We start from the raw sequence: 26,944 nt of genomic DNA, 5'->3' as shown, positions 1-26,944 counted from the left end.
TATTTGGAATTTTCTCATTAAGCAAATAAAGGTAATGTTTTTCACTAAAAATCCCAAAAGTAACAAAATGAAGAGATCCACTAAGGACAAACTCTGCAATTTCTGTCACCTCAGCTAATGCATGTCTATACCTGAAAGAACTCTGCTGACAGATTATTTTTCCCTATATAAAATTCTTCCTTCTAGGAATTAACATGTAAAATCATATCTAATAGAAGAAAATACACTTAACGAAGGAGAGAACTAAAACTTATTTTCCAAGGGTTTCTTTAGAATTTATCTAGTTTATATAGCCATTATATATATATATATATATATATGTATATATATATATATACACATACATACATATATACACATAGTCGCTTCAGTCGTGTCTGACTCTCTGCGACTCCATAGAGGGCAGCCCACCAGGCTCTGCCATCCCTGGGATTCTCCAGGCAAGAACACTGGAATGGGTTGCCATTTCCTTCTCCAATGCGTGAAAGTGAAAAGTGAAAATTGAAAGGGAAGTCACTCAGTCGTGTCCGACTGTTAGCGACCCCATGGACTGCAGCCTACCAGGCTCCTCTGTATATGGGATTTTCCAGGCAAGAGTACTGGAGTGGGGTGCCACTGCCTTCTCCAATATGCACATATGTACATAAATATTTATACATATATGAAATTTAATATACTTATATACATATATATGTAAGTATATTAAATTTTACTATTCTTATAAAGCAATACTATAGCTCCATTTTCAGTGCTTATGTCTTATTTTAATACTGATGTCTACTAATCTTTATATTTCCCCGTTTACAAAAATACTTAGAATTTCTTAGTAAGCCATTATAAATAAGTAATATAGTGTTGACTGGTTCTTCTAAAGTAGTGATTGATCTTTCTAATATATCTTCTTTAGGTAAATCCATGGAGAAGGAAATGGCAACCCATTTTGGTATTCTTGCCTTAAGAAGCCTACGGACAGAAGAGCACTGGGGCACTGGCGAGCCCCAGTCCATGGGGTCTCAAAGAATGGGACAAGACTGAGCAAACATACTGTAGGTAAATGGAGCTTCTGTGATGACTCAGTGGAAAAGAATCTTCCTCCAATACAGAAGACCTGAGTTTGATCCCTGGCTCAGAATGATCCCCTGAAGAAGGAAATGTCAACCCTCTCCAGTATTCTTGCCCAGAGAAGTCCATGGACAGAGGAGCCTGGCAGGTTACAGGCCATGGAGTTGCAAAGAGTCAGAGACAACTAAGCAGTCAAGAACATGTAGGTGAACAACTCAGCAGTGAAATCATGCACCAAAGGTAAACACACCTTAATATATTTGTATAAGATATAGTTTAGAAAATCGTTTTTAATGTAATGCTTACCAGTCTATTAGTATTAATGTCTTACTACAGAACCATTCTAATAGAATATGTCTATATTACTATATTCTTACTTGAAAGTTTTCCTATGGCTCTATTAGTATTAGTTACCTTTTTTCATTTCACCAGGTAAAATGGGCCCTTTGTTTTCATATCTCTTTTGGAAAGTAAATGCCATTGATGGATTTTACTGATATTGCAGTAACTAATGTTACAAAAATTAAAACACGTAAGCAGTTACAGTCAACTAATAATCAGATGATAATCAGTTCAAATAAAGAATTACTACATTAACCAATGAGAGTACACATTTGAAAAGCATTACTGGAAATAAAGCATTATGATCGCTGCCATGAGAACATGCTCCAGTGATTTAAAAAATGATTCATACACATGACAGTGATTTGTCACTTTCTGTACACTTATCAGAATAAATCAGCCATTTATTGTGATACAAAAATGTACACTGCAGTGCAGACACAGTGTCCCCTGCCCTGGGAATGCCTGGGTAGGAACTGGTGGCCAGGAGTGGAGTAGCTCAAAGGAGCCAGAGGCCAGTGGTGGATAAGGGTTGCAGCTGGAGCCAGAGCCAAGATAGAGAAGCTACTGAGTCCTTCATGATGAAATATTTGGGGAAACCTCTTTCTCTCCTTTCTGTAGTTGATAGTTTGGACAGTGAAGTGATGGCTGAATGTCACAACCTTTCTGCAGGACCTTGCCAGGGAAATCAGACTCTGTCTTGGGAATTTGTACCGTCTCAAAGTTGGATGCTCAAATTCAACAAAAGAGGGAGGAGTAGCATCAAAAAAGGGCAAGCAGTATCCTGGCTCAGGGGGAAGCCCAGAGCACAGAGAGGAAGCAGGAAAGTGAGCCAAATGTTGTTGGGAGAACTTTTCACTGCTGCACTTGTGATGCTGGAGTTTTCTGATTCAGTCTCCTCTTGTTTTATGGACTTTTCAGTCCTGTGCTTCAGTCAGTAGTGGCCCATATTATTGGTAATCCATCTCTACATGGAGATTTTTGGTCATAGCTGAAGTTCTTCAGCTCAGTGATCTCTCTTTGTGCTCCCCCACTTCATTCTCATCAATGTTGTGAACATGATTTGGTTCCAGGATTTAGCTGACCTGGCATTTGAGAGGTCAAGGAGGGAACCTCACCCATTCGCTAACAGCAGAGTAACTGCTGACATGCTCTTTAGCCTTTCACTGCAGTCTCTCTTCCTCCTCCAGGGTATGTTTGTCAGCCTCTTTACCATTCATTTTGGCCAGTTGCTTAGTCTCCTGCATACATCCCTTCTCTATTCACTTCCGTACCCATTATGTTGCTTTGAAAATCGTTGGTATTGCTTTGAAAATCATTGGTTCAATAAAGGAACTGGAATGCCCCAGCAGTATCAACATAGAAAGAAACTGCCCTTACTACTTTGGATTTGGTTTACCCCTGGATTTCCATTGTAAGATGGCAATGCACTCTCCTGCATTGTGGCTGCCTCTTCTCTATCCTCTTTCTTTTGGTTGCCTTGCTCCACCTGTCAAACTCGCACTGGTCATCTGTTTTGCATAAGCTAATGTAAACCTTTTTGGGCTACTTTCTCACATTAACCCACCGTCACCATCTCCCACTGAGGCCAAAGTCTGTTCTTTATATGTCTGTTTCTTCTTTGCTGCCCAGCACCACCTACAAGGTCCTCAACTCCATATATTTGTGTTAACGGACAGTGTTTGTCTTTCTCTTTCTGACTTACTTCACGCAGTATAGCAGGCTCCACGTTCATTCCATCTCATTAGAACTGACATGGATGCGTTCCGTGTTAGAGCTGTGTAAGACACCGCTGTGTATGTGTACTCCAACTTCCTTATCCCTTCATCTGCTGATGGACACATAGGCTGCTTCCACGTCCTAGCTATTGTAAATAGTTCTACGCTGAAGACTGGGATACCCGTTTTTTACTATGTGCTTCTAGGGCATGTAAACGTTCACAGACACGCCCCCCTGGGAACTGACTTGAAAGAATCAAGCTGTCTTTAGTGTTTTCGGGGAGGGTAAGTGTACATATCTCTGTCTCTCTCTGTTTTGCAAGGAACCCCCTCCCCCCAGCTTTTGAGACACTTACGATGGTGTGCCCCCCTTCACCTAAAATAGAAAACCGAAGAAGCTGCTTCACGTGAAGACCAATGGCCAGCATAGTTCTCTTGGACGGGAAAGTAGTGAAGAGTGGTCTGGTGCTGAAGTGGATCGAGAGTGAGACACCAGTAAACCTGAATTAATTGCAAAGGAAAAATAAAAAGCATCAGCTGCATGTGGGCGCGTATTGTTTGGGCAGGTCCTCAGGACAAACACTTCAGCTGCATGTAGGAGAGTCAGTCCACCGCGTGGGAATTACCAGTCCGTGGAGATTCGTAGAGGGGGCTAAGTCATATGTTGGGGTTGTGTCAGGGGGTGCAGTTCTTCCCGTGGGGTGGGGGTTGGGGAGGATGGAGAAGGAAGACGAGGGGCCCATTGACTGTGGGTCTGGCAGTTTTACAAGGGAAATGTGGATGTTCGTGGAAAGGGTCTGGTGAACAAGGGCCAGAGATTGAAACAGTGGAACGCAATTCTGTTGGAAGGTGGTGGCCCGGGTATCCTCTCTGTTGCCTATCATCAGACACTTGAATAAGAGTACAGAACAAGGGAAAAGCCTTAACATTGAACTCGCTATGAACCTCGAAGGCCACATGTGTATGAGTGTGTATATGAGTGCACGGTCAGCTTTGCTGAGAGTCCGCTTCCCAGAGCTGGGGTTCCAGGTAACATCTTAGGGGATCGTGTATAAGGTATATGGAGGAGGGCTGTGGCCTAGGGAGAAAGTGAGGGGTGGGAAGGCAGTGAGGATATTAGTTTCTGGCAAAAGTGACCAGGGGAAAAGAGAAAATGCAAGGAATCAGATAAAGGAAAACAGATCCCATCGTAGATGTTAGAGCTCATGTGAACTCTGTTATTTTTTCCAGGAACTCAGCTTTGGTACAGCGTGTCCAGGGGCAGAAGTGAGGGGAAAGAGGCTGTTAGGGCGAGCCTACGCAGCCATGTGCTCTGTGTCCCATGCTGCTACTGCTGCTGCTGCTGCTGCTGCTGCTGCTGCTGCTGCTGCAGCTCAGGGGTCAATATCCCTTTTTCCAGGAAGGCTTAAGGCCTTTGCCCAAGGCCCTCTGCCAGGCCAAGCTGTAGGAAAAACATTTTTCTCACCAGCCCTGTGGTGACCGTTTCTCTTCCTTGCGGGACGGCTCAGCACAGAATGTTTTCAACCACAAGGGAGCTGTCCTTCATCTAGGGCTTTGCCACTACTGTGTGGGCCAAGGGCCAGTGGGAACACCTGGAGCATATGGAGCTCACTGAAGGACTGGTCAGCACTTAGGGTGGTCCTTCTGAAGTAGATGACTGCTTTCTGGAATCGCGTCCACCTCTGGATTGAGCAAAAGACAGACTGGCACAAATGGAGTAGGCAGAGTTCGTCTGTCCCCCCACTGTTGTCCTCTCATCCCAGATAGAAGGGCTCCACCGTGGGCATGCCTGAGGGTGATGTCCCACATGACGTTCTGTCCCACATGAAGTTCTCACTCTACAACTTTTCTCCCTGAAGCAGCACCTCTTTTGAGGGCAAAGGGTAAAGTTCACAGGTTTTATGGATGTCCTCTTCACGGTGCCCTGCATGAGATCTCCTGCCCAGGGCCAGCTTTTGCATTTGAGCATGTACACCCCAGCTTTGCCCCTTCTACAGAGACGCATCTACAGCGCTAGAAGGCAAGGCTTGGCCGTCTCTGGGTGCTTTCTGAACAAGCAGCCCAGGAGACACTGGAAACAGGTCTTCTTACTCTCTGAATCTGTAAACGTCCAAGAATCCGTGGGGCTCCGGCAGGCTGGTACCTGTCTTTCCCAGCCCTAGTTCAAAACAAAACAAAGCAGAAACTATGGTGTGATAACTCTACAGCGGGTGTGAGATGGCATACTGGGGCATGGTTTTCGGGACCTTAGACTGGGCTCATTCTAGGGACTGCATGGCATTTACCCACATTCAGAAGTTTCCGTAAGGCATTGCAAAGAAGTTAAAGACAAGAAAAGTTTAGGACAGGGTCCCCCAGGGCCTAATATTTCCTGCCAGTGCTTCAGGACCAGGGCTGGCTTTAGCTCTAACCTGTCCTCGAGTGGAGTGCAGAGATAGTCTTCGTTGACTGGATGGATGGTCATCCTCTGGAGACTTGCCGTGACTTGTGTCCCAGGCTCTCTAGGGCTTTCACTTGGGCCCTAAAGGCTAGGTGCTCTTAGAGTTGACTGCACACTTGGATGTGTCGTGTAAGGTTTTCCTCCACCGAATAGCAGCTGCCAACTATCAACACCCCTTGAGAGTCCAGTGTGGACTGAGGCATTCTGTGCTCCAGGCAATCTAGTCAGACAGGTTTTAGATAGTTGGTCATTTTCAGGAACTGATTTCATGATCCCAATCCCTGCATCTCATGATTAGAAAAGCATTAAATCCCTTGGTAGTGACATCAGCTCTTTGACTACCGGAAAATCTTTTGTAAACTGAATATTTAATTGTATTGAACTCCCCTTCACCAGGGGCTTCCCTGGTGGCTCACTGCTTGCAATGCAAGAGACCTGGATTTGATCCCTGGGTCAGGAAGATCCCCTGGGTCAGGAAATGGTAAGCCACTCCAGAGAATTCCATGGACAGAGAAACTGCAGGTTACAGTCTATGGAGTCACAGAGTCTGACATGCCTGAACAATTAACACTTTCACTCTCCCCGTTACCAAAATATAACATATTGATCTCTCCTGACCCACCTCTTTGGAGCAGTCTCTCAGAGCTATCTGAGGTGCTGTCTCCTGCACTGCAGTCCTGATTTTGTTACAAATACAACCTGTAATTTTCAAGTTGTGCATCTTTGTAGTTGACAGAAATCTGAGTCTTACTTACTCATGAACAAAATTAAATGTTAAGTTGTATAGCTAAAATTCTGTTTTGTGGCATAAATGCATTTTTCAGTGACTACCATGTAGTTACTTTTTAGCATGTGAGATGAGTGCCATTGTGTGGTAGTTTGAGCATTCCTTGGCATTGCCTTTCTTTGGGATTGGAAAGAAAACTGACCTTCTCCAGTCCCGTGGCCAGTGCTGAGGTTTTCCAGTAGTCTTGTATGGATGTGAGAACTGGACTGTGAAAAAACTGAGCCCCCAAGAATTGATGCTTTTGAACTGTGGTGTTGGAGAAGACTCTTGAGAGTCCCGTGGACTGCAAGGAGATCCAACCAGTCCTGGGTGTTCTTTGGAAGGAATGATGGTGAAGCTTAAACTCCAGTACTTTGGCCACCTCATGCGACGACTTGACTCATTGGAAAAGACTCTGATGCTGGGAGGGATTGGGGGCAGGAGGAAAAGGGGACAATAGAGGATGAGATGGCTGGATTGCATCACGGACTCAGTGGATGTGGGTTTGGGTGAACCCCGGGAGCTGGTGATGGACAGGGAGGTGTGGCCTGCTGCAATTCATGGGGTCGCAGAGTCCGACATGACTGAGCGACTAAACTGAACTGAACCATGCAATTAAATGACAGTAAAACTAAGGAGGTTTTAGTTGTTACAACAGGCAGATAGCTATGAGAACAGAAATGGAGACAGCGGCCATGTGGCAGGAAATTATTCGTCCTGTAAACAGCAGGGGTCCACAGGTAGACAAAAGCAGGAATGTCCAGACTGACAGGAATTCACACGTTTTCAATGATAAGTGTCCCAAAGCCAGCAAAGAAATGTGGGGAATGGAAGGAATCTCATTCACATGTCAAGTGAAAGTGAGGTGAAGTCGCTCAGTTGTGTCTGACTCTTCGTGACCCCATGGACTGCAGCCCACCAGGCTCCCCTGTCCCTGGGATTCTCCAGGCAAGAATACTGGAGTGGGTTGCCATTTCCTTCTCCAATATTCACATGTAACATATTGCTTATTTTGCTTTCATTACAAAAAGGTTAGCCTTGCAAAAAAGAAATACTAGATCATGCATCAACACCATGACACTTCTGATTTAAGCTAAATAAAGACAATGGTCCCTCCTCCCCTCAGGAGACTGGAGCTGGGATGAAAATCAGGGAAAGGACCTCCAAAATCCTTCCCCCTTTTGGTTTGTATGCCCTTCATAGCTGGTTTACCAAAGAAGTGCTGAGTAGCACCTCCTCACCTATCTGCCTATTCTCCCTCTAAGGACAAACCCTTGCTTAACTAAAACACTCATTTTACTTAACTTCCTATCTTGAAATTCTCTTTGCAATAAGGCAAGAACCTTAAACTCACTGGGAACAAGATTATTTATTCATGAAGAAGGAACAAATATAGCTTAACAACTAGTAGGAAACTTTTTTTTTCATTAATAGGAGAGACTGATTTACCTTAGAAGTCACCAAATTGAGAGTATCTTTAGAGGTAAAAGCAAAAGTATCTTTAACAACTTAGCAGAAATTACAACAATTCAAAGTTTAACGGAGTATTACTCAGCCATGAAAAAGAATACATTTGAATCAGTTCTAATGAGGTGGATGAAACTGGAGCCTATTATACAGAGTGAAGTAAGCCAGAAAGAAAAACACCAATACAGTATACTAATGCATATATATGGAATTTAGAAAGATGGTAACAATAACCCTGTGTTTGGCAAAACTAATACAATTATGTAAAGTTTAAAAATAAAATAAAATTAAAAAAAAAAAAAGAAAGAAAGAAACAGTGATGTATAGAACAGTCTTATGGACTCTGTGGGAGAGGGAGAAGGTGGGAAGATATGGGAGAATGGCATTGAAACATGTATAATATCACGAATGAAACAAGTCGCAAGTCCAGGTTCGATGCACGATACTGGATGCTTGGGGCTGGCGCACTGGGATGACCCAGAGGGATGGTATGGGGAGGGAGGAGGGAGGAAGGTTCAGGATGGAGAACACATGTATACCTGTAGCGGATTCATCTCGATATTTGGCAAAACTAATACAATGTTGTAAAGTTTAAAAAAAAAAAAAGAAGTTAACAGTTAGGACTGGACAAGGAACAGACTGGTTCCAAATCAGGAAAGGAGTATGTCAAGGCTGTATACTGTCATTCTGCTTAATTTATATACTGAGTACATCATATGAAATGTCAGATAAGCTGGAGTCAAAAGATTACTGAGAGAAGTATCAATAATCTCAGATGACACCACCCTTATGGCAGAAAGCAAAGAGGAATTCAAGAGCCTCATAATGAACATGAAAGAGGAGAGTGAAAAAGCTGGCCTAACATTCAACATTCAAAAAGCGAAGATCATGGCATCTGGTCCCACAAGCTTCATGGCAAATAGATGAGGAAAATATGCAAACAGTGACAAGCTTTACTTTCTTGGGCTCCAAAAACAACTGCAGATGGTGACTGTATCCATGAAATTAAAAGACAGTTGCTCTTTGGAAGGAAAGATATGATAAACAGCATATGATAGATAGGTATGATGGACAGCATACTAAAAAGAAGGGACATTACTTTGTTGACAAAGGTCCATCTAGTCAAAGTTACTTTTCCAGTAGTCATGTATGGATGTGAGAGTAAGACCATAAAGAAGGCTGAGTGCCAAAGAATTGATGCTTTTGAGCTATGGTGTTGGAGAAGACTCTTGAGAGTCCCTTGGACTGCAAGGACATCCAACCAGTCCATCCTAAACCACATCAGTCCTGGGTGTTCACTGGAAGGACTGATGATGAACTTGAAACTCCAATACTTCGGCCACCTGATGTGAAGAGCTGACTCAACTGAAAAGACCCTGATGCTAGGAAATACTGAGGGCAGGAGAAGGGGACAACAGAGGAAGAGATGGTAGGATGCCATCAGTGACTTGATGGATATGAGTTTGAGCAAGCTCTGGGAGTGGGTGATAGATAGGAAAGCCTGGTGTGCTGCAGTCCATAGGATTGCAGAGTGGAACATGACTCAGCGACTGAGCTGAACTGAAAGTTTAATTCCTCGGAGTGGAAGAAGAAAACAGGGATACAGACCAAATAATAAAAGTGTGTCCTTAAATGATGGCCAGCTTATGCAGGAAATTGAATACTGTAAGTTATTTTTAATAAAATATCACTTAAATTAAAGAACTTTAAACAAAAAGAACACCCATTTATTAATTGCAATACACATAAAATTTCATTCAAAACCTAAGCATTAAACATTACTTTAGGAATGCAGCTAACAGGGCTTCCAGGTGGCTAACTCTTAAAGAATCTGCCACCGAAAAAAATCCAGCAAAACCAAACACAAGTAAACAGGAAAATGTCATTAACAACTGATGTAATAAGGGCCTTTAGTGAGAATCTGTCAGGTTCTAAATAGAGTCTGAATATAATGAAAGATGGGCGGGAAATTCTAAAACATTAAAGTCACTTTTGCCCTAATTCATTGATAAATGTAAAGCAATGTCAGTCAAAACTCCAATGGCTTATGGAACTATATAAAGGAAACAGCCAGAAAAATAAAAGATAAAATTGAACAATAATAGAGGTACTTCCGAAGTAATGTGCTACATGGCAATACATAGCAGAAAATTTCATTAAGAGAAGTAGAAACAAGAGCTGAGAAAAAGATGTGCATACTTTTTAACTTTTATGCTAGTTTTTACTGGAAAAATTGGTGTTTCACTAAGAAATGAAAATAATTCTATCATATATCACAGTAAGAAAAAAAAATAATAGAGTAGGTATAAAAAGCCAAACTAACACTTTTAGAAAGCTATGTAACACTTTAATTTCAAGATAAAAATTCCTAACACAAAGTACTAAAAGTTTACAATACATACAGAACTAATGAAAAATCACAAATGGAAAGTTTTCTCTAACACAAAAACATCAAATAAAAACAAGCAACATACAAGAAGATAACCCCTTTAAGTCAAGACAGTTTCAAGGACTTTTTCCCACTTTTAGATGATTTAAAATTCATAGTTACTAAACACTAAACAAATTATGCCTTTATATTCAGCATACACAGCAAAGCCTGGGATACAGAGTTCTATATCAACATACAGAAGAAGAATACTTCGTTGTGCAGGTTTTTTAACACTGTTTCTAAAGCAACTTGATATTCTTTATTACTAAAAACCAGTTTAATGGCTAGGGTCAACAGAAAGGTACAACATTTCTTACATCAGGAGCATTTTCAACAGGGAATTTTACATTTCTGGGTTAATTGCCATTTTCAAATTAAGCCAACTACAGGAACCTTCAGGTCAAACTGATTTTAAAAACAGTAACTCATTACACATAAACTGTAGAGAAATTTAGTTATAGTTGAAATTTACTTTTTATTCTCTGTACTACAGACAACAAATTCATTTTTGTCGAATGAACACTTTAACAGGACAGGCCTTTAACTTTGGTTATAATTTTCAGAGTTTACTCTTTAACATGCTCAAAAACAGAATCTTTATAGCAATGTTTGGGAGAAATTATTTTCTAGGTTGCCATTCTCATATACTCACGAATGTTGTCACTATTATAACAAGATATCCTGTCAAGGATCTTTCTGTTGCTCAAAGTTTCCAGGGTAGGTAATACAGACACTATCATAATGGATTCATAGGAAATAATTAGAAATTATGCTAGGAAGTTTATATTCTTATTCAGTCCTCACAAACACTACAGCACAACTAAATGAAAGTTATGCTTTCATAATGTCTAGCATCAAAATAGCCGTTTGAGATCTGGTTGCAATTTCAGAAGTTACCAATCTAACTACTTAAAAAATATCCTGTTCTTTCTCAGCTTTGTACTAGGATCAGTAACTTACTGCTTACTTTGTTCCTGCTTACCTGGACAGTGTTGCCTTGAACTTCATGTAAATATCAATGTCACTTTTATGCACTATCCTTTGTCTTGAAAATGTATTCAACTATGCCTTTGACTTCTAACATTTGGAACAATCCTAAGAAATTTCTTAATCTGTCTTCTGAGTTTGCCTCAAATATTGTTAATTGAACCTTTAAAAAGTAAATTTCCCCTAATTTGCTGTTACTTTAAAAGGAAATTGCAAATCTCTCCACTAATTTTGCCAATTCCATTTGTCCTGCAGCTCTTATACTTGTTTCTTAACAAAAAGTTGATGTATTATTATTGATACCTAAATCTACCTATAAAAACCCTTAACTTTCCTTATAGATAAGCCTATACTTTTGGGTTAGATCAAGTACTCCAAAATGAAGTTAAAATCATCATTACTTAAAACACTGCCTTTCCAACAAATCTAGAACTATTTACTTTCATTAAGATACATACTCAGAATACTTAACTAGTTCAATCTCAACTTAGGTACAAATTGTTTTCTTTTTAATCATGGCACTTTTGTCATTAGCCACTTGAATGGCTAAGAAAATTGATACTTAACTTTAGACTTAAACATTTTAGTCATATATCTAAATTTTCTTCTGATTTATACTATTGTTTTAAACAGTTGGACACAACATTTCAGTAAGGACGCAAACATCCCTTTCAGGTTTTTTAGAGACTTGTCAAACCTTTTATACACTGCTTTCAAAAATAGCATGTAATATTTGTTAACCTAAATAGAAAGCAGGTACAGCTTGCAATGGAGAAATACCGTATTGCTTAATTCTGAATGCATTCATGTGCAAAGACACAAAGGGAAACTTTAAGCAAACAGCACAATTCACCCTCCAAACAAGTGTTTTTATGCTTGTTTAACGCACCAGTAAAATAAACAGTGGCATTTCGCAAAACACACTCTGAAAATTTAGACATTAAATTAAAAATTTTTAACTTCTATTTTTCAATTAGCAGACAACTATGAAATTACTTTGAATAACTCTATTTTTCAACTTATCTGAATGATTCTATTTTTCAATTTATCTGAAAATTCATGGAGGGTAAAGTTTACAGCTCTTCCCTCCAAAGCCAATGCTTTTTCTTCAGCAGTACTCAAGTATGAATTAAAACAGAAACTCACACAAAATTTTCCCATGCCAACAAAACATGGTATGTGAGTATTATTTTTAGTATCTGTTTCGGCCTACTCTTTCAGATCGGTTTCCCCCATGACCTCCCCTGGAAGCCTCATAACCTGAGCTACTGTATGACTCATGAGGAGCAGGGTACACCCTATCCTTGGAGGATGGAAATCCTTGTTCTTGTCTTCCACCACGGTCACGACCACTTAAGTATGTATCACTTCGGCTGCATGAGTAACTTTTCTGCCCTCCTCCATTTCTATCTCTTGTACTGCTATAATCGTCATAGTGACGACCTCTGCCGTAACTCAGAGGTGGACCTCTTCCTGATACAGCACCGTGGGAGCCCCCTGTGAAATTAATAATTGATAAAATTATAAAATTTTCCCATTACTACTATAACATGACTATAAAGTACTAAATCTTTCAAAGGCTAGCCTTTATCTGCCTCTGTGGTGAAGATATGAACTAGTAGCCATGGTGAAGGGGCTTTCACATTTATTTAAAAAGAGCAGTATTTTTTAGCTCCAGTGGTTGAGAAGGCAATGGCAACCCACTCCAGTGTTCTTGCCTGGAGAATCCCAGGGACAGGGGAGCCTGGTGGGCTGCCATCTATGGGGTTGCACAGAGTCGGACGTGACTGAAATGACTCAGCAGCAGTTTAAAGTAAATATTAATTTTTTGGAAAAGACTAAAATTTTGAACTTCATAATGTTCCTATGCTTCATACTCTTAATAGCACTTTTGTTTTTAAAAATGTTACAGTAATTTTTGTGATTAAAAAATGTAAGCTGCCAAATTACCCTTCATATCATTTTAAATGACTGATCAAAACTAATTCAAACCAATCAATTAGGTAGAAATTACTTTTTTTTTCCCCTGAGAAATTAGAAGTAAACTTGAGTAAATGATGTAGATCTAGCATGTCAATTCTAATTCTGTCCTTTCTGAGTTGTAACTGTACTCTTACCATAACTCCTATATGAATCCCTGTAAGAGCCTCCACTTCGATGTTCAGAATAATCTCTATCACGGCTTCCACCATAGCCATCATGATCACTAAATTTAAGAGAATTAATGTTAAAGAAAAAATTTCCATAAGTTATTTGATTAGAAACAGAATTGTTTATAGTACCTATGTCCTCTAGAGGAATGATCATCCCAAGAACTTGAATGGCCGTAATCATGGTATGCATAGTCTCTAGATGGTGGAGCATAATTCTTGGTGTCTCGCGAACTTGGATCTCTGCCTGAGTAACTTAAAACAAACAAACAAAAATAAATGAAAAGAATTCATACTGAATTCATACAGACAAAAAAAGTTTTAAATTCAGAGGATCTCAATATACTTTTCTTCAAGGAAGATATATAATGATGAACAAGAATGTAAAACACTGCTTAACATCATTATTTTTTTAGGAAGAAAAAAAGTTTTTCAATCTGAATGAGACACCTACTCTGCACCTAGTAGACAGGCTAACCCTAATATAAAGCATCAGGTGTTGGTGAGCATGCAGAAATCCTGTGTGTGCACAGTAAATAGAAAGCTGTGTCAGACTCTTAGTGACCTTGTGGACTGTAGCCCACCAGGCCCCTCTATTGATGGGATTTTTCAAGCAAGAATATGGAGTAAATTGCTGTTTTCTCATCCAGGGTATCTTCCCCACCTTGGGATTGAATCTGAGTCTCTTGCATTGGCAGGTGGGCTCTTAGCACTGCACCACCAGTGCAGTTATGGAGAAGATGAATGGTTCCTTAAAATACTGAAAATACTGTATGACCCAGGAATTCCAATTCAGAGTTTACACTCTGAATTGAAAGCAGGTACTCCAATGTTTGTACGCTTTAACCATAAAGATGGATAAACAAACAATGTTAACTATACATATAATGGTAGTTTAACCCCCACTCAAAAACTGAAGTACTGATTCATGCTTCAGCAAGGATTATCTTTGAAAACACTCACACTAATGGAAAAGCCACATATTAAAGGTCACATATTGTTAAGGCTTCCATGTGGCTCAGTTGGTAAAGCATCTGACTGCAATATGGAAGACCAGGGTCCAATCCCTCAGGAAGATCCTCTGGAGAATGGAATGGCTACCCACTACAGTATTCTGGCCTGGAGAACTCCATGGGCAGTGGGGCCTGGCAGGCTACAGTGAACGTATGATATATTCAGGATTAGGTAAATTTACAGACACATGACGTAGGTGGGTGTCTCCTAGGGACACGGGGGGATAAAAATGGGAGCAACTGCTTATAGATTTTGTTTTGGGGTGATGAAATGTTTTGGAACTGAACAGAGATAGCGGTTGCAGAATTCTGAGTAGTTTAAATGCTACTGAACTGTTCACTTTTAAAATTTTGTTAGATACATTTTACCTCAACAAAATTAACTATGACTTAAAAATTCATGTATTTTATTTTTCTTTACCTGTCTTTAGTAGCATAACCATAATCTCTTGGTGACACATAGTTATCTCTCCGAGAAGACACTGGCTGTCTACGAGGACCTCCTCTGTAATTTTCTCTCCGCAATACTGGACCTTTAATTTAAAAATGCTCACATAAGTATCTCAGAATTGAGAGTAATATTTCAAAGAAAAATTCGAAAGACTGGTGTGTCTCCTCTCTCCAAAACAATTGAAAAAAAATACTTATAAAATCCGATTCATGCACATTTAGCTTGCTTTATAAATGTAATTTCTGAACATTTTATTTCCTGACATCTTCTGCTCCCTGTACATTTTGGATAATCTTTAAATTACAAGTAATAGAATCTCTCAAACTTTGAGTAAAGTCTAATTATTTTTTTGAAACTATTTTCACAGGTTCAATCACAAAGTACTTGATTTTTTCCTAATGTTGATAAATTTAACATAAACTGCAACCTGAATTACTGACCTTTCCAAATGATAGTACTATTGAGTTCAACTACTTATTAGCAATAAAGGGCTCATTTGAAAAATGCTACCTCTTCCAAAACAGGAAAACTATTTACTGTAAATAATACTCACTTCTTGTGCTAATTCTTACTAATTCCTGGTGGTCAGACTTCTCTTGTTTTGTTTGCTCACTAGGCTAATAATCTAATGAAACTTTAGGTTTCTAAGCTTCTTTTGTATTTTGAAATCAATACCATAATACACTTAGCTTCATTAATATTCTATACATAAAAATGACAATTTGATAATGATTCAAAGTTTTTAGCTGTATCAAGAGCAAACAATGTAAAAATATGTTAAGAATCCAAACTACAGTTAATATGACAAGTTTCAGTTACTGTTTATAATTACATGAACCAGGTAGCCAATATAACATAGCTAAACTACTCTACATTCCAAATCGCTGACTCATGGGATATTAGTTTTCATGAAAATACTTGATCTTGAAACCACGTGAAAAATCCTACTAAGCAGCAAATGTTAGCAACTTCAAAAAAAAAAAAAAAAAAAAAACCCAAGGAATTCTCTAGCAAGCATAGATTTAAAAGAAATGTCTTCCCCACTTCTATGTTAATCACCTACCACACATCTATAATTAGATGCTAAAGAATTATTTTTCATCCACAAATCAACTAGTGATCAACAAACATGTCCATGTAATTCTCTTTTCATTTTGCTTCTTAAAGTTAAGGATTGATTTTTAAATAGCTCACGTTTACTAACTACTCAGAAACAATAGTCTCTATATTATATAACGTTTACCTCGTCCTCTCATTCCACTACTGCTTCGCCCTTGAACAGAAGGAGCAGATCTTTTAGGAGAAGGACCTTGACATCTTGAAGATGGTCCTTTTTTAACTGGATAGGGTCCTCTTGAAGAGCTCGTGTTGAGACTATATCCATTATCACCTGTATTTCAATGCAATTTTTTAGGTAGAGTAAACATTCTTAAAGTTTAAGTTTTGCTTACTGTTTATAGATCTTTAATAAAGAACTACCATTGCCTTCAGCATTTGTATTTGTCTAAACCAATAAAACTATTTCCTCATGTGATACATCAGTTAGTACAATTCAGTCAGTTTGAAAAATTTATGAAATGATTAAAGAACCACTGCTGTGATAGTAGTCTGAAGAGAATAGAGGAGGTGGAGAAAAACCAGGATAAAATAAAATTTTAAACACACTGGGAGGAAAATAATTCATACAATTCTGGTGTCAAAAAAGCTTTTAAAAATGTAACACAATAGGTGTTATGTCAAAACAATAAAAAAAATATGCACCTAAAAGTATAAAAAACTCCTTTTATAGGAAAAAATGCAACTTCTCCAACAACCTTGGATCATTTAGTAACCTAGTACATATTTACTTGGAGTAAAAACAAAAAACCCTGCTTTTAAGTGAATCCACACAGATCTGCTTTGTTCAAGGATCAACCTTTACTGTTAATTTTTCAAGGAAAAGGCTATGTTCTGTTCAACTCTAATAGTATTTAAGAATGCATGGTAAGTAATGAAATCTTTTTATCTAACTAGAAAAATGTTTACAGATATATTCCAGTTACACTTGGGAGAGTACACTTTGCAGAATATGAGCTAGTAAACTTTTCTCATCTCCTGAGAAAATAACAGAACTGTGTGATCTTATAATGAACACACCCTGTAACAGAACTTTTAAAAATATTTTCTAAAAAATCACACATCTGGTTGTCAAAAACAGAAGTGAAATGTTTTATTTTTCAAGATTGGTTATTGTTAGTAGAGGAGACAAAGTTTGTTAGATATATGGAAGTTTATGAATGGAAAGTGCCTCCCTTCTTTCTTACCAAGTAAAAACTTCTTTGAAAATATTTCATAATACCATTTGCAGTAACTCACTGTTCTCTAACACACACAAACATGCATATGTATGTACATATATGTAATTATACATACAAAACAGAGGCTTTTACATCTGTATCAAAGACAACTTTTCCAAAATGCAAATTTTATTACAACAGAACCCAGGAACAAAAGCACCATATCAAAATGACAGTGGAGAATTGCATAGAGTTGTCTGCACATACATGCTCAAGACAAATACTACAAGGTCAGTCCAAAAATACACAATGTTCACCCCTGAACTGTGTTATCTGTTATGTAATCTTCAAAGTTCTCCAGTACTTTTTACAATACAGTAGGACTACTCTGAGAGTATATACATGTCTTTTTAATAGTTTAAATAAAGTTATTTGCCAAAATTGGAAAATTCTAATGTATGATCAACAGCAATGAATTGTGTAGAAAAACTGTTAAAGAGGCATCGATAACAATGGTAAAAAAAAAGAATAAAATTTAAGCCATTTCCCTGTAAGATGATGAACTTTTTTTGCACATAAGTAATTTTATAACTACAACAATTCTTTACAACTTAGAAATAATTCTGATTATCAATAATGGTAATTTTCTCATTTAATATATTCTTGTAGATTATTCTTCTCATTAACAATGCAATAGACATTGAGATTTACTAGATGTTCAAACTTAACAGTTTTTCAGTGCTATGGCGTCCTTGTATTTTAATACATTACCAAAGTTTCCTCCATGAGACATACGCCCTCTTGCTCCACCAGATCCTCCTCTTTCCCATCTCAGATTTCTTGGATGGCCCCTGTTTCTTGCAGGGGGTTGCAGTTTCTGTCTACCACCACTTTCAAAAGATGGTTTATTGGCTTGTTCTACTTTAATTGTTTTTCCATCCAAAAACTATAAGATTAAGTACAACATCAGTAATGTTACATAAATTTTAACTTATTATTGCAATGAATTAAATCAGTATTTTTCCCCAAAGCAAACATTTTTTTCCTGAAATGACTGTGCTCTTCAATATGATGAACAAGACTTAATTGGCAATTGCCTTTCCTAAGTCATCCAACACAAAGCGTATGTATTTACTATTAGAACTTCCTGAACGGTTCTCTGGTATTAAATGATGAGTATCTCTCCTTTACCATGAAAAAGCACACATTTTTATTTTCTATAACATGCTTCATTTTAGTAAATTTTCCATTTAAAATTTCAGCTTCCCAAGGGTATGTAAAAGTATGCCTATTACTTATTCAAAATAATTGTTCCTATCATAATTATATTTTAGCATTTGTTCTATTAGACACAAACATAAATTTTCTCAATATAACTGCTGCTCTGTATTTACTCTAGTTCTAATAATTTTCTTCATTTTTCTTTTTTTAAAAATAGAACCTTTATTTGGCCATTAACATTTCTTGCCTTATACAACTGTTTTATTTTCTGTTCCCAGGGGGTTACTGACCGTAATGCTACTTCGTATTTTTCAGAAATGCTTAAATTTAATCTTCCAATATCTGCCTTAATATTTTACAGAGACCAAAAGGAGTTTTGAAAACCTAATAGGAATCATACTATATACACTCTTGTTATTTCACATTATTTTTGGAAAACAATTTTAAATCCTAAATTTCCACCAGGACTTCTGGCTGAAATGGCCTCTAGATCAATACAATCATCCTCAAAAGCCATTTTCCCCTCATCTTAGGGTCTCATTTTCTATATCTTGGTTCAAAATATTTTCCACAAATTCATGCAGTGTCTCTTTCCCAACTCAGGATTTAGCAAATATTCCTAGATATACTGAAAAAAACAGTATTCACCACCCGATGAGCTCCACCAAAATTACTACTTTATTTTCCTTAACATTTCTGCGTGTAAAATTAATGTTTCTATTTGTACGTTTTTTCCCTTCACCCAGAACGCCAGTGCTTAAGAAAATAAATATTTTGTCTCATCCACAACCATTAACCAGCTAACTAAATTCAATCAATGCCTCGCAATATAACACCTATTGAATAAAAATTACTCAAGTGTAATTTCAGATTACATGTTCCAGTGCTTGACAACTAGAACAAATAAAAAAAAAAAAAAAAGAGGAATTAGTTACCATCAAGTATTCTCAAGGAAAATTTATCTCTGTGACCCAAAGCTGAGTCAAACTTAACTTTTAGGTACTACCATATCTGAAAAATTAAAGGACAAGGGTCAACATGTGTCACATGTGTGAAATATACTAGAACCATAACTGTAGATAATAGGGAATTAATGTATTTGCACTAAGGGAATGTAGAAGTTCCAGAGATAATTTAACAACAGGATATCATGAGTACAAAAGCCTATTACCCACAATATAAAATGGGGGAGATACAGACTTCCTTTTTATTTAATGTAACAATCCACAGACGGGGCACATCCTGGAGCAAACACAGTGCTCCATAGCTAGCTAAAGAAATGGGATGGGGAGGGAAGTGGGAGGGAGATAACATTTGTATGCTTATGGCTAATTCATGCTGATACACGGCAGAAACCAACACAATACTGTAAAGCAATTCTCCAGTTTTTTAAAAAAGTTCAGCTTCTACGGGACAAATTTTTATTCCTAACACTGATACACTGAAGAGTGACTTAAATAGAAAATGCCAAGACTTAAAATACAGTATGAAATACGGGGAGAGTGCTGAAGGTTAAAACCTATTTGTATTTACACCTGAATGTTAATAGAAGACAGATTTAATCTGTTTTGTTAATGCTGGTATTAACTTCAATCTCTTCCCAACCAGAGGAACTAGTATTTATGTGACAAAAAGGAGTGAAGCCTTACAAAGCATTATACTACTGTAACAATAAAGAAATCTATGCTGCTGCTGCTAAGTCACTTCAGTCGTGTCCGACTCTGTGCGACCCCATAGACGGCAGCCCACCAGGCTCCCCTGTCCCTGGGGTTCTCCAGGCAAGAACGCTGGAGTGGGTTGCCATTTCCTTCTCCAGCGCATGAAAGTGAAAAGTGCAAGTGAAGTCACTCAGTCGTGTCAAACTCTGCAACCCCATGGACTGCAGCCCACCAGGCTCCTCCGCCCATGGGATTTTCCAGGCAAGAGTACTGGAGTGGGGTGCCATTGCCTTCTCCAAAAGAAATCTATCAATAGTGTTAAATGAAGAACATACATTATTAAGACTTACCTTTCCATTCATTTCTTTGGCAGCATCCTTTGCATCTGCGGGGCTCTCAAAAGTAATGAAAGCAAAGCCTCTCGACTTGTTTGTGTTCCGATCCTTTATCAAGAGAACTGTAATACACGTAAATCTTTTAAATTTAAAATGTCACATAAAATTGAACTTTACTATTTTCAAAATTATCACTCCTTTGACAATTTCTCATAAGACCCTTTAACATACTTGAATGTTATCAACACAGTACAAACTTTTGAAAGTTACTTAAAAACAAAAATCTATATATCGTTTTATACATGATATAAAAATATCACATAACTTGATTTTTATATATTATTCCTAGTATTCTAAAAATGAACAGTAAATCTCAATAATTCTACTATTACCATGTCTTATTCTCTTTCACATCCCAGGACCACTAGTACATTTTAAAGGCACTGTTTTCTTCCCTTTTCAGTAAGAGGAGACCCTTTCACTGACTGCCAAGTACTTGCCCAATTAAAAAAACAAAAACCTGAAACTACTCATAGTTGTCCATGGATATATATCAAGTAGACATTTGCTTTAAAGAGTTACGTATGTTGATTCTAGAGTTCGATTCAGTTCAGTCACTCAGTCATATCCGATTCTAGAGTTACCTTCCACAATGTGACCATATTTCCCAAATTCAGCTTCAAGAGACTCCTCCGTTGTTTCAGCACTGAGGCCTCCTATTAACAGTTTTCCAGGCCGATCTGCTTCCATCATTTTACTGTTAGGTGGCAAAAAATATACCAAAGAACAAATTATGAGCCAAAATGTTCCAATATCATTTAAAAAGAACTGAACTTTTAAAAATGTTTACTTAAAATACAAGGAAGCTTGTAACGCAAAAAGGAAAACAAGCCCTGACCTAATGAATGCTGTTTTTTTACAGATAACAAAAACCTGTAAGTTTAAATTACATTAGAAGGCTGCTGGAAAACTGTTTTGAGCTGCAGTGTTTAAAGAATTCACTCATTAAAACCTAAATACAGTATCTAAGTTTTATAAAATGTACATAAAATACACTAAACACATTTTCAAATTTCCCCATTTTCTCACGTTTATATTGATTACACAACAAATAATCTGTAAAATACACTTAAATTTAAAAACTTCTACAATACTAAGTCATAAAAGCCACAAGAGAATAAAATACTTTGCTGAGGAAAATTTAACCTGTGGTTACTTATTTTGGTAAACTAAGAATCATAGCTCCAGACAAAATAATGTTAACTTTTATGAACATTAAAATTTGACCATTTTCGTTAAGTTAATCAACAGTTCAACATTTGAAAACTTTAGTTTTAAGTCATATAAGTAAAATGGTTCGGTATACTGGTTAAGTTTTTCAACTACTGTCACTATCTCAGAGAAAAACTGTTTAAAAAAAAAAAGAGTGCACGTGAAACAAAATGGAGCCTGGGCTGTTACATCCAGATGCGCAATTAGCAGACTCAAGGCAAGGGAGAAAATCTGAGTTATACACCAAAGCAATATCCCATGACTAGTAGCCAGAAGCCAAGAGAGAAAAGCTGGATTAGGCACCAAAGCAACAGCCCCCACAACTAGCAGCCCCAAGCCAAGGGAGAAAAGCCAGGTTAAACACCAAAGCAATAGTCCGGTGCCCTAGCAGCCCCAAGGCAAGGAGGAAAAAAAAAAAAAAAAAAAAAGCCAAATTACACACTAGAGTAACATTCAGCCCAACTAGCAGCCCCAAGTGGAGGGAGAAAAGTCGCGTTACCCACCAAAGCAGCATTCCGCACAACTAGCAGCCCCAAGCCAACGGAGAAAAGGCGAATTACACACCAGAGCAACATTCTGCACGACTAAGCCCCCGCAACTAGCAGCCCCAAGCCAAGGGAGAAAAGCCGGTTTACACACCAAAGCAACAGTCCGGTAAACTAGCAGCCCCAAGGCAAGGGAAACAAACAAACAAACAAACAAAAAAGCCAAATTACACACTAGAGCAACATTCAGCCCAACTAGCAGCCCCAAGTGGAGGGAGAAAAGCCGCGTTACCCACCAAAGTAGCATTCCGCACAACTAGCAGCCCCAAGCCAACGGAAAAAAGCCAAACTACACACCAGAGCAACATTCTGCACAACTAGAAGACCCTAGCGGAGGGAGAAATTTCGCATTACACACCAAAGAAGCATTCCGCGCCTCTAACAGGCACCAGCCAACGGGGGAAAAAATGCATTACACACCAAAGCAACATTCTGCATGACTAGCGGTCCCAACTGGAGAAAGAAATGGCAACCCACTCCAGTATTCGTGCCTGGAGAATCCCAGGGACGGGGGAGCCTGGTGGGCTGCGGTCTATAGGGTCGCACAGAGTCAGAGACGACTGAAGCAGCGGCCCCAAGTGGACAGCAAAAAAGCCGCATTACACACCAAAGCCACATTTTGCGAGAAACCAACGCAACATTCCACATGACTAGCAGCCCCAAACCAACGGAAAAAAGCCGAACTGCACACCAAGGCAACACTGCACACGACTAGCAGCCCCAAACCAACAGGGAAAAAATGAATTACACACCGAAAGCAACCAACATCCCGCCCTAGTAGCCATAAGCTTGTGGAGAAAGATCCAGCCTTATACATCAAAGAAAAGTTACAAAGCAAAAACAGCTTTCTCAGTCCCAGGGTAGGAGTATACGCCCAGTATATCCTCCCACAGCCAACATCCAGACATTTCAAACCCCCTTCTTCATCCCACCCCCGCTCCGCCCCCACCTCGTCCATCGCATCCCCAAGCCCTCCATTCAGACAAAAGAACCCTCAAACTTCACTGGCTTTCCATTGCTACTTCAGGCACTGATTCTCCAAGGAATAAAAATTAAAGATATTTTTCAAGAAATAAACTAATAAGACTTTTCAAGATAATGTACACACACACACACACACATATATATACATACACTCAGCTATTAGGTCTTACGGGAAAAAACCTGACAGGAAAAGTCAGTCTGAGTTACCATTTTTCTCCAGTAAAAACTGACACTATACCTATAAACATGTTCTCATAAGGTATAAATCTGTTTTTTGATCTTAAAATGCCCAATTCTTTACTTTTTTTTTTGTCTCGGTCTTCCGAACACACACCACCAAAGCCCCTGAGTCGACTGCTAGCTAAACTAATTTTGAACGCAGCCCTGCCTCTTCCGTCAAGCGCATAAAGAACCGGATGTACGGCACGAGGAGACGAGCGTAAGGAACCTGGATGTATCGCGAGATGAGCCGCAGAGAAAGTAGGGCAGGAAGAAAATACAGAGGTGGAGGAGGGGTAAATGGAGACCTTTGAGGGAAAGTCTAAAAAAAAAAAAAAAATAAACCAAAAATAAAAAGAGCAAAATATTCTACTAGGTTTACCAGTCGGGTTAACTTAATCACTATAAAATACAAAAGAGAACTTCTACCATCACATGTTTTCATAATTTATTGCCGTCTCATATGTCACCAATATGACCACTCTTGAGTGGCATATTCTTTAATTGTGTGATTTCCCTTTTTCTTAATACAAAAGAAAAGGATAAATAATGAAAATATTTAAACCATTTAGGAGTTAAAAGCCTTAGTGTCTTTGAAGTAAACATATTTGGAATTTTCTCATTAAGCAAATAAAGGTAATGTTTTTCACTAAAAATCCCAAAAGTAACAAAATGAAGAGATCCACTAAGGACAAACTCTGCAATTTCTGTCACCTCAGCTAATGCATGTCTATACCTGAAAGAACTCTGCTGACAGATTATTTTTCCCTATATAAAATTCTTCCTTCTAGGAATTAACATGTAAAATCATATCTAATAGAAGAAAATACACTTAACGAAGGAGAGAACTAAAACTTATTTTCCAAGGGTTTCTTTAGAATTTATCTAGTTTATATAGCCATTATATATATATATATATATATATGTATATATATATATACACATACATACATATATACACATAGTCGCTTCAGTCGTGTCTGACTCTCTGCGACTCCATAGAGGGCAGCCCACCAGGCTCTGCCATCCCTGGGATTCTCCAGGCAAGAACACTGGAATGGGTTGCCATTTCCTTCTCCAATGCGTGAAAGTGAAAAGTGAAAATTGAAAGGGAAGTCACTCAGTCGTGTCCGACTGTTAGCGACCCCATGGACTGCAGCCTACCAGGCTCCTCTGTATATGGGATTTTCCAGGCAAGAGTACTGGAGTGGGGTGCCACTGCCTTCTCCAATATGCACATATGTACATAAATATTTATACATATATGAAATTTAATATACTTATATACATATATATGTAAGTATATTAAATTTTACTATTCTTATAAAGCAATACTATAGCTCCATTTTCAGTGCTTATGTCTTATTTTAATACTGATGTCTACTAATCTTTATATTTCCCCGTTTACAAAAATACTTAGAATTTCTTAGTAAGCCATTATAAATAAGTAATATAGTGTTGACTGGTTCTTCTAAAGTAGTGATTGATCTTTCTAATATATCTTCTTTAGGTAAATCCATGGAGAAGGAAATGGCAACCCATTTTGGTATTCTTGCCTTAAGAAGCCTATGGACAGAAGAGCACTGGGGCACTGGCGAGCCCCAGTCCATGGGGTCTCAAAGAATGGGACAAGACTGAGCAAACATACTGTAGGTAAATGGAGCTTCTGTGATGACTCAGTGGAAAAGAATCTTCCTCCAATACAGAAGACCTGAGTTTGATCCCTGGCTCAGAATGATCCCCTGAAGAAGGAAATGTCAACCCTCTCCAGTATTCTTGCCCAGAGAAGTCCATGGACAGAGGAGCCTGGCAGGTTACAGGCCATGGAGTTGCAAAGAGTCAGAGACAACTAAGCAGTCAAGAACATGTAGGTGAACAACTCAGCAGTGAAATCATGCACCAAAGGTAAACACACCTTAATATATTTGTATAAGATATAGTTTAGAAAATCGTTTTTAATGTAATGCTTACCAGTCTATTAGTATTAATGTCTTACTACAGAACCATTCTAATAGAATATGTCTATATTACTATATTCTTACTTGAAAGTTTTCCTATGGCTCTATTAGTATTAGTTACCTTTTTTCATTTCACCAGGTAAAATGGGCCCTTTGTTTTCATATCTCTTTTGGAAAGTAAATGCCATTGATGGATTTTACTGATATTGCAGTAACTAATGTTACAAAAATTAAAACACGTAAGCAGTTACAGTCAACTAATAATCAGATGATAATCAGTTCAAATAAAGAATTACTACATTAACCAATGAGAGTACACATTTGAAAAGCATTACTGGAAATAAAGCATTATGATCGCTGCCATGAGAACATGCTCCAGTGATTTAAAAAATGATTCATACACATGACAGTGATTTGTCACTTTCTGTACACTTATCAGAATAAATCAGCCATTTATTGTGATACAAAAATGTACACTGCAGTGCAGACACAGTGTCCCCTGCCCTGGGAATGCCTGGGTAGGAACTGGTGGCCAGGAGTGGAGTAGCTCAAAGGAGCCAGAGGCCAGTGGTGGATAAGGGTTGCAGCTGGAGCCAGAGCCAAGATAGAGAAGCTACTGAGTCCTTCATGATGAAATATTTGGGGAAACCTCTTTCTCTCCTTTCTGTAGTTGATAGTTTGGACAGTGAAGTGATGGCTGAATGTCACAACCTTTCTGCAGGACCTTGCCAGGGAAATCAGACTCTGTCTTGGGAATTTGTACCGTCTCAAAGTTGGATGCTCAAATTCAACAAAAGAGGGAGGAGTAGCATCAAAAAAGGGCAAGCAGTATCCTGGCTCAGGGGGAAGCCCAGAGCACAGAGAGGAAGCAGGAAAGTGAGCCAAATGTTGTTGGGAGAACTTTTCACTGCTGCACTTGTGATGCTGGAGTTTTCTGATTCAGTCTCCTCTTGTTTTATGGACTTTTCAGTCCTGTGCTTCAGTCAGTAGTGGCCCATATTATTGGTAATCCATCTCTACATGGAGATTTTTGGTCATAGCTGAAGTTCTTCAGCTCAGTGATCTCTCTTTGTGCTCCCCCACTTCATTCTCATCAATGTTGTGAACATGATTTGGTTCCAGGATTTAGCTGACCTGGCATTTGAGAGGTCAAGGAGGGAACCTCACCCATTCGCTAACAGCAGAGTAACTGCTGACATGCTCTTTAGCCTTTCACTGCAGTCTCTCTTCCTCCTCCAGGGTATGTTTGTCAGCCTCTTTACCATTCATTTTGGCCAGTTGCTTAGTCTCCTGCATACATCCCTTCTCTATTCACTTCCGTACCCATTATGTTGCTTTGAAAATCGTTGGTATTGCTTTGAAAATCATTGGTTCAATAAAGGAACTGGAATGCCCCAGCAGTATCAACATAGAAAGAAACTGCCCTTACTACTTTGGATTTGGTTTACCCCTGGATTTCCATTGTAAGATGGCAATGCACTCTCCTGCATTGTGGCTGCCTCTTCTCTATCCTCTTTCTTTTGGTTGCCTTGCTCCACCTGTCAAACTCGCACTGGTCATCTGTTTTGCATAAGCTAATGTAAACCTTTTTGGGCTACTTTCTCACATTAACCCACCGTCACCATCTCCCACTGAGGCCAAAGTCTGTT

The 26,944-nt window shown here is 38.6% G+C and overlaps 1 protein-coding gene and 2 pseudogenes across 1 annotated transcript; 2 read left to right on the top strand and 1 right to left on the bottom strand.

Annotated features, from left to right (window-relative positions):
* The first annotated feature begins 1,985 nt into the window (after positions 1–1,985).
* LOC132344566 (etoposide-induced protein 2.4 homolog) lies at positions 1,986–2,938 on the top strand (annotated as a pseudogene).
* Positions 2,939–10,153: 7,215 nt separating this feature from the next.
* LOC132344534 (RNA-binding motif protein, X chromosome-like) lies at positions 10,154–21,101 on the bottom strand. The gene is made up of 8 exons (XM_059884222.1): positions 20,962–21,101; positions 20,333–20,439; positions 17,875–18,049; positions 16,071–16,217; positions 14,798–14,909; positions 13,496–13,618; positions 13,331–13,419; positions 10,154–12,710 (listed from the first exon to the last, which is right to left on the bottom strand). Exons 1-8 carry the CDS (start codon positions 21,068–21,070, stop codon positions 12,406–12,408), a joined length of 1,167 nt encoding a protein of 388 aa, XP_059740205.1. The 5' UTR covers positions 21,071–21,101; the 3' UTR covers positions 10,154–12,405.
* Positions 21,102–25,925: 4,824 nt separating this feature from the next.
* Positions 25,926–26,878, top strand: LOC132344565 (etoposide-induced protein 2.4 homolog; annotated as a pseudogene).
* Positions 26,879–26,944: the final 66 nt, after the last annotated feature.

The sequence above is a fragment of the Bos taurus genome, chromosome Y, assembly GCF_002263795.3.
Source record: "Bos taurus isolate L1 Dominette 01449 registration number 42190680 breed Hereford chromosome Y, ARS-UCD2.0, whole genome shotgun sequence".
In the NCBI taxonomy this organism is placed as follows: Eukaryota; Metazoa; Chordata; class Mammalia; order Artiodactyla; family Bovidae; genus Bos; species Bos taurus.
This window is presented reverse-complemented; position numbering and strand designations above follow the sequence as displayed.